General features: G+C 39.6%; 1 protein-coding gene across 6 annotated transcripts in view; it reads right to left on the bottom strand.

The window, feature by feature from the left end:
• il1rapl2 (interleukin 1 receptor accessory protein-like 2) overlaps positions 1–13,242 on the bottom strand; it is a 636,591-nt gene that overhangs the window by 231,071 nt on the left and 392,278 nt on the right. The window contains exon 1 of one of the 6 annotated variants that reach the window (XM_082503829.1): positions 2,416–2,473. The exons of the other annotated variants lie outside the window; for them this stretch is intronic. Coding sequence (XP_082359955.1) covers positions 2,416–2,464 — 49 coding nt within the window. The 5' untranslated portion in view covers positions 2,465–2,473. Of the gene's footprint in view, positions 1–2,415; positions 2,474–13,242 lie in introns of those variants that run through there. 6 annotated transcript variants of the gene reach the window in all.

Raw genomic sequence — 13,242 nt, 5'->3', positions numbered from 1 at the left:
CAGTTTGTTAGTATTTGCTAAACAAATAAACTTTTACAGGTAACATTGTTACATGAAATGCCTGGGAAACATTAACGTCTGAGCCAAATGTTATCCAAATCCTAGTACTAGTGGATGATAAAGCCTAAATAAATGAGGCAAGACTGGACTCAATTGTTAACTTTAAAAACCTGGAGCGAACTTTACAAAAGGAAAATAGACTCTGATCGGACACCTTTACATCTGGACAATATCAGTTCTAGGCAGGTGTTCTTGTTCTTGTACCATGATGTGCCAGATGTTTTAAAATGGGTTGTCCTAACTTTTTGGGGAAACGTTTCTGTCATCAAATTGAAAATGAGCTAATATTTTTCATGAAATAGTAAAATGTCTCAGCTTAAACATTTGACGTGGTTTCTGTGTTTAATTGTGAATAAAATTTGGGTTTGTGAGATTTGCAAGTTATTGCATTCTACTTTAGAAAGCTCCCTTTTCCTTCTGACTTGTTCTTAACTTTAAAAATAATCTCTAATCTGTCTGTCCTCTCTTTACATAATTCTCCATCTCTGAGTGCCACATATTAACGTGTTAAAGTTGATTTTCCTCTGCCTGGGAAGTACAGCAGCTGCATATTTACCCAGAAGACACAGCGACACTTTGTTTTTGCTGATGTTTGTTGAGCTGATTGAAAAGTTACATCTGAAATGACCTGCCATTTAGAAATCATTACACCATTTATGCTCACTCCTCTTCTGTGGCGCTAGCAAGATGCTAAAGTTCAGCGAATGCACATTTGAAACCTGCACCATGAATGCATTACAGGGAAGGAAAAAAAGGGACGCATTTAGGATGTAAGACAGACTTTGGGATGTTATTTCCTTATTGCTGAGGAAAGCATCTCCATGCTGTCGGCTGGAAGCAACTCCGGGATGCAGTGCACAAAACAAGAGCTCACACTGTATGATGGTATTAATCCACCAATCACATTTATTGGCGCTTCAGTGGATTTGGTGTTTCTTAAGGATTCCAAAGTCCAAGGTTTTTGGACTTCTTATTTAACTTTTTAAGAAAAAAGTGTGCTTTTATTTTGTAAAGCCACTCACTGACAGCAGCCCTTATTATTAGGCAAAATATGAGGACTAGCAGTTTCCACAGTGGATATAGATTGCAGTGTCGATTGGTGAAGTAGACACTTCAGTTTTATTGATAAAGGATTGTGTCAGCACATTATAAGAGGCACTTCTCAAAATCAATGATCATTAATGGATTTACTCAGGTTTTAGTGTCCCTTAAAATGTCACTGGTTATTTCAAAGCATTAATTTGTGATCTCGTCTCCCATTTCCTGTGTTCTTTTCTGTCTGCTCAAATAAAAAGTTTGAGGGAGAGATGCTTTAAGATACAGTAGCAAATCATTAGATTCTTTCTGCCTTTGTTTTCCTCTTTCCCCATCTCATCTCGTTTTCCTCCCATTTTCTCTCACTGGCCTCAGCTCTGTGTTGACATTATTGCCATCATTAATTGTAGCCCCGTCTGTGATTCTGCACGCACACGTGCACGCGCAAATGTGTATCGCTATCCCCACAGTCAGCTTGAGTCACTGCAGGAAACCCAGTTACAGCCACCAATTAGAGGCCACACATGAATACACGCCACATACACACACGCGCTATTAGTGGGCTTTGCAACTAATGTCTGGCCAATATGTGACCATCAAAACAACATTTTTCATTCAACAATCTATTTCATGGCATTTCCTCTTTTTTTTAAAATCTATACTGTTTGTCCGTCTTGCACCCTTTGTTTCTTGATTTTCCAGACTGTGAGGATCCAATTACCATCCGGGGGTCTTCATGCTCCTTCCTTCCTGTCTGCTGCCTATAGGACCTGATCAATCTAAGGTCTCATGGGGGTCAAATTTATGGTCGCCCTGACAGGTCAAATGGACTACTTAAGAAAACGCCAGCAAGTAGAAAAACTCTGCAGAAGCACACAGAATCCAATGAAATCTGTATGAAACACAATGAAAGTAGAAATAAAACCCCAAATCTCACAAAACACAATGAAAGTGAGTTTGGGGAGACGATAATGGGACGGACCAGCTGTGACTGTGACAGAAACCAAGACGTGTGAAGGTTTGCACTGAGAAACTGAGCTTTTGGGAGGTAGAAAAAGATGCAGGGTAATGTATGTTTTAATTGCATGAGTCATATAATACTGAAGATACATGCTTGCTTTTAGCCATTTACTTTAGTTTGTCAAATATTTTGTACAATTCAATTTGATTTATATATCCATTCTCCTCTGCTTATCTTTATTAGCCCTGCACCCCAAATTGATTCAGTCTTATTTATATAGCATGAAATGTTGCCTTTATATTGAAAGACAGCGACCCTGCAATAATACAGAGCAAACCCCAACAATCAGAGTACAGTACCTTTGTCACTCAGTGCCAAAATATCCTCCACACACTGAAGTACCCTCATCCAACTGCCACCACTAGAAAGAAAAAAATCCATGAACCTGTTTTTATTATAATGGCATGATCATGTTAAACCAGAGGTTCTACAACACTGTCGAAGTGTTTAACTGTTGAACTTTAGGGCGTATTTTATATAGTTTTTATTGCTGTGTTTGTAGCTTGGTCTGCTTTCTCCTAGTGGCCTTGAAAGAGTTGTTTTCCTTTAAGCACATGCCTCCTCAGCAGCGTTGCATGGTTCCTCCCTCTGAATGCTTTGTTGATGAACCCTTTGCATGCTTTTGAATTGTAACATTTAATCCCATATTTGATAACCATTTGTTGCTACAATGTTTTGCCCCCAGAGCAGCAGAAGAACTGATATCAATGGATGATTTCAGTTCTTCTAACATCTGGAGCTTCATACATGCCAAATTACGACTCGCCTCATGTCTCTAATAAGCTGAGAAGCACCAGGGAAGACCTTTTAGTTTTATGCGACCGACACATTCTTTGTGTCCAAGTATCTTCTTTGTATGCTAGAAGGAATCTTGCCTAACCAAGTGAAAACTGGATTCCAAGAGCCCTGCTGCTTTAAAAAGATGGATTCAGCTGTAGCCACATTTGTAAGTTAATATACCTGGCGTGTAGTCACAAAAGCATCTCCCCGTGAGTGCCCTAAATCTCCTCTGTGTATCCATGCACATTCATGTTATACCACAACAGAGTATGACTAACTGAGTGAAAAGTTCCATTTGGGCTCCATCCAGAGAGCCTGTACAGGAGTGTCTCATACATACTTCAAGCACAGAGAGATGTTCTCACCCACCCAGCGTCTCCAGCCAGAGACTGCAATCCTTTGCAGCACCGGGGCAGATCTGACTGAGTTAGAACAGAGGCATGTTCACATGGATACTGAGGCTTGAGGCCAAACTGAGTGGGAGGCATCAGAGTTTCTTCCTCCTAACTGCACACAGAGGCCAGCTTTGAAATATAAAACATCTTCCCTTACATCCTGCATATTTGTTCTGTGGTACCTCTTGCTGTCTCGCTTTCTTAATCTGTACACCTTTTTCCCCCCTTATTTGCGTCAGTACGCTATTTTTTTAAATACTCCTCTCTCTGAGCCGCCAAAGATACCTCCTCCCAGCAACCTGAAGGAGAAAGAGACGAGGGTCTGAAATAGAAGAAAACATTTCTGCACAACCTCCAGTCATGCCCTTTTCACCTCGTCTCCTCCTTTTCCAATTCATGCATTCTGTAGGAAGGTCCACACTGTCTGCATTTTTCATCGAACCTGGGACCTCTCTCTGCTCAGGCATTCTGGGAGGTGAAATATGTGAAGTATTCTACAGAGACACATTAAAGTGGTCTTTGCATAATCTGCATTTGTAGTGTTTCATAGCTTCTCAAAACTCTGTGCATGCACCAAGCTAAAGGTTCCTTCTTACATTAACCTCAACGTGATCTTTGAATAATTTAGGTACAATTCATTTAAAAACAGGCTTTTCTATATACTTGGAATTATGATTTAAAGTGGAATTTTACTTACTGTATAGATTTATTACACTGGAACATTTGAATAATAATCTGATTTCCTTGTTTGTAAATGTGAAGTTCACTGTTTATTTGCATTTCGTTGTATTTCCAGTAGACAGCGCTGTGCAAAAATCTGTTGTAAAATGCTTTCATGTCTTATCAGGGACACACACTCTACTGTATCAACAAATCCAGAAAATTCTGACACTCAGACTTCCAATAAGTTCTTTGTTCACCTCTCAAAGTTCTATATTTTGGAAGAGCTCTGAGCATTGCCAAGCCGTGTTAACCAAAACCCATTTTGCACAGTTCTGTTATTATATGTGAATCTCTAGTGAATTGTATTTATGTCACATGTTGTCTGTGCTCTTAATCCTTTATGCATCCATCATCGGCCTGTGATTGAATCCCATGCAAATCTTTGCAGGGCTTCTGTTATATCTGCACCTTTCTCGTGCTTCTTTCCTTCCGATTATAAATGAGCGTTGCGTGCATTTTGCTACACAGCACGGAGCTCCATCTGCAGAGAGCAAGGTGAAATCCACCACAAGATCGAAATCTCAAAGGATAGTGGGATGGATAAAGACCAGCATTCAGTACAGAACACTTTGCTATCTTTTAGCATGCTCAACAGTTGTGTCACAGTCTATAAATAGAAATGTTGGGTCTGTAGCCGGTGACTAGAAATCTCAGCAAGCTAAACACAGACTTTGCTTTTGCCATTTGGATTCACCGCAGGAAACAGACATTTTTTTTTTCATTAATGGAGTCAAACCTGATACGAGCTATATAAGCCCAGGAGGTTTGCCAAGTTTATTAAAGATAAAATCAAACTAACTTTGGGTACCTGATTTCTCCAATTTGGCTTCTTCTAATGGGAATGGCCTGAGTCTAAATTCCTACAAAGACTTTGAAATTCATCTAAATTGGCTCTATCCTTAAATCTCCTACCTTTCCTCTTAACTCTTACTTCAGTCATAGCTTCATCATTTCTCTGATAGAAAGACAAATAAAAGACCAACTATGATTGATGCGGAAAGACTGAGATAAATTTCTAGTGATGGAGAGATACTAACAGCTAGAGAAAATGGTAGAAAAGGAGATTACAGGGAAGGAGAATGATGCTTCTACAATTGTAAGGAATGACGGGGGGAAGCTGCGGTATGTGTGTGGGTGTGTGTGCATGCATGCAGAGGTTATGTTAGGGCTATGGGCAGCATTGTGCAAAGGACGATTGGTGTTAAATTGGGGTGAAAAGAGGCTTAGGTAGCGCTATAGAGACTGAGTGAGAGAGAGAGAAAGCAAGGAGAGATGGTCACCCTTCACTCCACACATGGATTAGAGGCTATAGAGACATTGACAGCCTCAAAACCTGGCTTACACTGCTAAAGCCCAGCTGACGCACACGCAAAGCAGAAACTCAAGATTTGTCAGTCCCATAACAGCTCCAGTACATCCAGCTGTGGAAGAGAATGCTCCTCTGTTTGCCTGTCAACATTTCTCCATTGTGCTGAGATTTATCAACTGGATTTTTAGGTCCCAACACACCGGCGCACTTTGAGACTCGTCAGATGGGCAATATTCTCAGCATCTATCATACCAAAAGTTTTCATGGTACTTCTCTTCCTTTTATTATCCACGGTGGCTTTGCATACATACAGAATCATAATTCCTTTTGGAAGAGGATCCCAAAGTAGCCGTTAATCTAACAAAGAAGCAATTTCACGAAGCGCTGCGTGACTTTATTAGCTTGTTGTAAAAGTTTGTTGACTTGCCTCAACAAATACTAATATGTAGCAGTATTCTGTAAACATTAATAGCATACAGTAACTGATTTATTCACTGTGACATTGTGACAGTTTCACATTGAGCAGATATACGGTTTGCTGAGGTTACTACCTTTGGTGTGCTAGCATGCTAACTCTTGCTGTTCAACAGTAAATAAAGAGAACAGGAGAACAGGTTTTTGCACAAAACAAGGTCACAATTTACTTATGAAACAAAAAGCAAACCTTGAGATGGTGCCTCAAATGAGGGAACTGTTGTACTCAGTAAGTGGCTCAGAGGTTTAGCATGCTATCATTAACCGTTAAACATTGCAGTTGTAACGAAATATAACTGAAAACTCCATTAACATTGACAAATACTCATATCCTTCATAAAGCCACGAGCCAATGGATTTCTAAAAATAAAAAGCTGTTAGTATGACTTTGAAAACCCAAGAAGTGTTCATTTACAACAGGTCTGTACTTTGTGACTTCTACTAATGCAGGGGTCGGCAACTGCATGCGGCTCTTTAGTCCTTATAGTGCGGCTCCGCGTGGTTTGGGAAAATAAATTAGAAGTATTTAGTTGAAGTGTATTTTATTTATGTTAGTTCTTTTTTTAACTTGCAGTTCTAAGTTGGAAGATTATTGTGATATTGAAATATAAAAATAAAATTATATTCTATTATTTTTTCATCGCTCAAAATAAGTGTTATACTTGCGGAAGCCGGTGTACCCGCCAAAACGCCGTGCGAGACTTTTAACCCCAGGTATGCCAATTATGGATCTTCGGATCCACATTATGTCAGCAGCTGTTCTCCACCGTAAACTATGTTAAAAACAAACCCCGCTCACGCCTCACAGATGACAGCTTACAGTCCTGCGTGAAGATGAAAGTGACTTCGTACAGCCCCGATTTGCAGACGCTGTGCGCAGAGGTTCAGGAGCAGAAGTTCCATTGTAAACATATCACGGCAGACCCGACGATGTTTGTATGAAAACGCTTTTCAGCATCTCTTTATTGACCACTTTTCACACACGGTTGCTGTACGCATACAGCCGGCTGTAGCTTTTCAGCTCACAGCCCGACATAGACCAACACAACAGCATAGATAGCACAGACGTAAAGGTGGCGAGGTGTGATTGCGGGTCCCGCTCAGGTGCGCCCGCCTCCCCTGCAGTGGCGCTACAGACCACGCCCCGCCACACACCTTAACCAGGTAAAATACATATTTAGGCAGAATTTTGCAGATATCTGTTTTTCATTTTTTAGCAGCATAGTGCTTTTTTCCAGTTATTTTTTAAAAGTCAGGTCAAGGCTCCAAAACCCCAAAGGCAATATAAGGGTCGTGGCTCACAACAGTTTTTGTTTGTTGGATCATTTTAGTTCAGCTGGGTGTCTTTCCTTTTGTTATGTTTCATTAAGAGTTCAAAATGTGTTTATTACATAAATAAAAATGTAATTTTCTCTGTAGCACTTCATGGATTTCATAAGCAACACACCTTAGTTGTTCACACAAAGCATAAAGGAAAAAAATAATATATATAGTGTTATCTTCTTTTTAGATGTCAAAAAGTATTTGCGGTTCCCAGAGTTTTCTTTTGCGTGGAAACCGGGTCCAAATGGCTCTTTGGGTGTTAAAGGTTGCAGACCCCTGTACTAAAGCTTCATAGATGAATTAATAATCCATAAGAAAACACTGGTTTATCATTAAGAAGCCATGTCAAGAAGCATATATATTTCCTGTTTTGTGTAAAAGAGTATTGAAACTTATTTCCAAGGTAATATGTTATGTTTAACAGAATATTTAAAGCCAGTTCCTCCTGTGTTTGAGAAGATTTGTGTTCCATTCAAACTGTCTGAAAATTAAGAGTGTACCTGTACCTTAATATTACAGTCTTTTTTTTCAAATTCTTTCACTTTTTTCTTTTTGCTAGATCGGGAGTTAGTTTATGTTAAAAGTGTTAAAAGTCAGTTTAGTCCTTTCTTAAACGCACATCAAAAGTAGAGAGAGAAAGAGAAGCAAACAGAGCAGTGTTGTCAACTTAGCGACTTTGTCGCTATATTTAGTGAGTTTTCAGACCCCTTAGCGACTTTTTTTCTAAAAAAATTCGCCAAAAAAAGACGTGAAAGCGCTTATCTCTTTTACTCTCAACAAGCAGCGGGTGCTGTAACGCAGTCAGTTCTTTTACTCTTATGCTGTTTTGTGCCTCACACGGTTTAAAACTACTTATAAACACACACACACAAAGTAACTCCACCAGAGTGCCTATTTCGGGTCACTTTTGCCGGTCCAAGCCCGGGTAAAGGAGCAGGGTTGGAATTGTGACATTAAAAAAAAACAATAATTGCAAAGAAATTTAATTTGTAGTTCTAAATAAACTCTAAATGCATTTAGGACATTTTTTTACTCACTTTATGTCTCTTCCACGATGTTGTTTCTCTCTCCAACAACATAGGTTACAATTAGTTTAGCATGACCAATTATGCAAATTAGGCGATGACGTCATTTAGCGACTTCTAGCGACTTTTAGGACAGCCAATAGCGATTTTCGTTACTGAGGAGTTGGCAACACTGAAACAGAGAGGAGTGGAAGATTTCTTTCACTAAATGCATTTAGTTAATTAACATTGTCATTGTTAGAATGGACAAAGACAATTTCCAGAGAATTACATTATAATGTGCTGGTGATGTTTATCTCTTAAGCTAACCCTGGGGCAAATATAATGATTTTTTTTTCCTTTTCATTTTAGTTGATTTATTGCGACAGCCGTTTATTGATTTCAGAGCAGCTGCCTTGATTGATATTATTACTTACATAATCATGACATCTAACCCTTTTATAATAATATAATATATACAGAATAATAATGTATTATTGTGTTTCTAATTATTTGATAAATAACTAAAATAACTGTGTTAACATTCGTTTTCCGTTCATATATGGAACTATGAAAACAGCACCTATTTTACTGGAAACATAAAACATCAGTCCTCATCTGTATCTTTGAATTGTCAGAGCAGGTATTTCATACTTAAGTTACTCTTAGAGTGTAACTGTTAACGTTTCTACTGCTACTGCTTCATGAAACAAAGCCCATATTTTTAGCTTTTGACCCCAAAGAAAAAACAGCGTTAAATATTTAAATTGAAAGGTATTTTCTATCTTGTGAAATTTACTTTTTATTTCCAGGAGTTTATCAATAATGAACATTATTGGTCTCTATTCCTTAACTGGACCTGCAAACACTTCAAAACCAACATACAAGTGCATTAGGTACACATGAAAAATTCGATTGATTATATTGAGTTTTTTGGGGAAATTGCAAATCAAGTGAAATTAAAAAGAGTTTTTGTGATTGAGGTTATGGAGCTGGAGGTAAAACAGTGGCAGAAGGGAAAATGTCATAAAAGTGACAATGATGCAGTTAACTCATTCACTGCCATTGACGTCTATAGCCGTCAATGGCAGTGAATGAGTCAATGGGTTTAACTCATTCACTGCCATTGACGTCTATAGCCGTCAATGGCAGTGAATGAGTCAATGGGTTTAACTCATTCACTGCCAATGGCTGGCAGTGAATGAGTTAACTTTGACTTCACAACCCCAGTAACTGTTACATTTCACTTTTAAATTGACGATGATGAAAAAATAGCGATAACCCTACACTGGTCATAGAGCATATTGCCACAAGTAACTACCTTCACACACATATAACAATGAGTGATTTTCCATTCTTAATCTACAGGGTTTATTTAATATGATGTCATCATTTGCAGCTATAACAGCTTCAACTAAACAAGGTTCAGGAGTCTGTTTATGGGAATTTTTGACTGTTCTTTTAGAAGTGCGTTTTTTAGGTCAGACACTGATGTTGAATGAGAAGGCCTGACCAGTCAAGTTCTTCCACACCAAGCTGCTCATCCTTGTCTTAATAGACCTTGCATTGTGCCCTGTTGTGCAGTCATGTTAGAACAGGAAGGGGCCATCCCCAAAATGGTCCCACAAAGTTGGGAGCATGAAATTATCCAAAATGTCTTTGTATCTGAAGCAAAGTTGGAACTAAGAGGCAGAACTCAACAGTGTTGGGACTAACGCGTTGTTAAGTAACACGTTACAGTAACTACTTTATTATTGTGGTAACGAGCACGGTAACTAGTTATTATGTCAAAATCAGGAACGCGTTACTCGTTACTGGGATTTAGATAGGCTCGTTACTTCGTGTGGTGGCTATCGCGGAGCTTCCACAGATTCAGTAACATTAGCAAGTGGTGGAGGCCAGCAGGTGGATGAGGGAAAGGGGAGGCAAGAGGAGAGACCCGAAGCGGTGAACTGAACTTCAGGTAAGAAGTTATAACCTGCAGTCCATCTGGGTCAGATATGAACCAAGTTTAGTTGGAGTTTATTTTCGTTGTGCTGACTTTTTCGTACTGCGTGCTAGCTAGCATGACGGGGTTTCTATACAGCTGGGTGGTGCTATGTTACTGATGTTGAACTTTATTTTGTTCATAAGGTTAATTATTAGAGTTGCCAACCGTCCCATAAAAAACGCAATCGTCTCGTATTCAGAGAAATTATTACGCGTTTCGTATTTAGGTGAAAAGGAACAGTTTGTCCCGGACTTCAGCTACAATGAAAAAGACACAAAGCTGGATTTATTCTGTCTTTACGCTGCACAGCTGCCTCTTCTTCTCTCATTCTCTCTCCCTCCCTCTCCTGTTGCTACTTTAATCATGAAACTGATCAATGATCAGCTGATCGGCTTTTCTCTCTTGTTTATTTATCATCCACTTTGCGCCAGAAAGAGGAACCCACCGGATGTCGCGTTAAACAAGCAGCATGTTTGATCAGCTGTTGTTAGAATTGATTTAATATTACTTTCTAGTATCAGCTGATGTTTGCTGGAGCCACAGCTGTAAAGCTGCTGGTCATGATATCGGTTTGGTTATCTGGTGAGAGGGAAACATGAAGATGAAACCAGGAGATGTCCTTACTGAATCATCAGAGCTGAACAGGTGATGGAGAAACAGGTTTACCTTTTAGGTGACATGAATGAGTTGAAGGGAAGTTATGAACTGTTTCTGAGAGATAAATAACACCAGGATCCTTTTCTAAGTAGCTGACAGCTGGTAACTGTGCAGGGGCGGATCTAGCAAAGTGTTGCCAGGGGGCCAGGTAGGGCATTAACAGGGAAAGGGGGGTACAAAAAAATACTTTCTTCTTCTCATTTAAAATGTCTAGCTTTTAATAAATAATTATCTGAGTCTTACAACAAACGATTGATAGATTGATACATATATACCATCAGAACAGTGTACATCACTGTCACAACAGTGTTTGTTTTCATTCAAAGGCTTTATGATTTTTGCTACAATGGTGGGCCGGTCTCTAGTCAAAATGCCCGGGCTGATTTTTTGTCCCAGTCCAGTCCTGTAATCAGCTCATCTGCAGTCTGGTGTTACCTACATCTTCCTATTCGGAAGGCAGAATTTCTGAGTTCTGAGTACAATCAAAAGCACCACGACTGCAGTTTTTGTGTTGGATGTAAAAAGCGCACATGATGCTGTAACGTAGGCTAGAATCATGGCGGAAGTCAACAACGGTCCAGGCGTGGGATTTCTCTCGTGGAAATATACTGTCACGGCTGCCGAGGCGAGCCGTGTGTAGTTAGAAGCAGGACCCAAGATGCAGGCAGTGGATAAGATGCCGGTGAGTTTATTTATACAGGGGTGAGAAGGCAAACAGGCAAGAGGGAAGACAAAACTAAAGACCTGAACTGGGAAAGCTAAATGACAAACCTGAGATGATACAAAAGGGGATGAGAGGCAGAGAGACGAGCAGGACACCGAGTAACACAGACTGACACGGAGGAACACAGACGAAACAGGCAGGAGAACACACAGGGCTTAAATACACACACCAGTAATCAGGGGATGAGAGACAGGAGGGCAACACAGCTGGGAGGAATCTGAGCTGACGGGACAGGGGAAACGTAAACTGAGCACACTCACATATGACACAGACCTTCACAATAAAACAGGAAACTCAGACACATGGAACCAGACAAGACATTGAACTAAACAGACAGATTCACAAACAGATGGGGTGACACCATAGACAGACAGATACAGACGCGGACTCAGAGGCAGACTGAATATAACACATAGAACTTAAACAATCATCATCAAGAAAATGATAACGAACTAAAAGCGCTGGGTCACCGACCCAGGACCATGACATATACACATTATTTTTTCCTTTGGTAGGTGGCACAGTGCACTTGTGGCAAGTAAGCAAGCTAGAAGACTGGCAGTCTGGCTGGGTGTCCAGTTACGGAAGCAACAAGAGAAGTCTGAGTAAAACCAAAGTTACTTTCCCTAGTAACTAGTTACTTTGAAAGTAACGAGTAACTTGAAGTAACTGAATTACTTTTGATGGAAGTAACTAGTAATGTAACTAAGTTACTAATTTAAAGTAACTTACCCGACACTGGAACTCAACTCCTGAAAAACAACCACTGACTCTACTCGTATACATAAGCCATTCATCATCACTGATTTGAATTGAAGTAAGAAATAAATGTTCTTCAAAACTGTAGCATGGTGGTGTGAAGGCACTTTTGTAACCCATCTTTTCACCCAGCAATAGAGTCGCAGCTTAATGTTCATTTCAGGTCCTGATTCCAGCCTATTACTTCACATATTCCTCCTTTGAACTCAAAGATGGAACATTTTCTCCTCCATTACACTTTATGTTATTGTGTTTTTGGCTTCTGCTAATGTTCCTTCAAACCTTGTATTTTATCCCCATTCCAATCCATACACTACAAAATCAAAGATCCCACGGTGCTTAATCTGTAATGATTTCTCTCATAGTATCAAAATGTTGCATGTGCAAATACACTCCTCAGTATCTTAAGCTCAGCCCTCACACTTATCATTCCTCTCTTTTTTCCCCCTCATAATCTCACCCTCTCGTTATGCGACTACATGTTTATTCAGAAACGCAAATTGGTTCTTCAAAAACACAATCTCTCCTCTGAAAAATATTTAGGTCAGTCTTTAGAAAGCGCTGCTACCACAGCTGGCATGAAAGGAGTTTCTTCTGCACCCCTCGACACACGCTGTGCTGGTATTTTGCTACTTTATCTGTAGCATACAGTTCTGTAGATCAGACTGCAAATAAATCAGCCGAAAAGGCCTCAGTACACCAGTAAGAGGCACAGCAACATTTGCCCAGGCTTCACTGCAAAATATTTAGTTCTGGAAGCTTGGTGATAAAGACTTTTACTTAAGTACTAATAGTAAACTAACAGCAATTTGGGTAAGCACGCTCTTTACATTCATTAAAAGAGGAGCTATGGTATACTTAACAGGAAAACATCCCCCATGAGGTCTCATAATGCACTAATATTCTCAATAAATAATTAACACTAATAGCTGCTGAATGTGTACCTGACAGCATATTTTAATTTATTTATATTTTTAAAATCTCACAT

Source organism: Aulonocara stuartgranti (assembly GCF_965226115.1).
Source record: "Aulonocara stuartgranti genome assembly, chromosome: 2".
Taxonomy (NCBI): domain Eukaryota; kingdom Metazoa; phylum Chordata; class Actinopteri; order Cichliformes; family Cichlidae; genus Aulonocara; species Aulonocara stuartgranti.
Note: the sequence above shows the minus strand (reverse complement) of the source record. Positions and strands in the feature narration are given on the sequence as shown.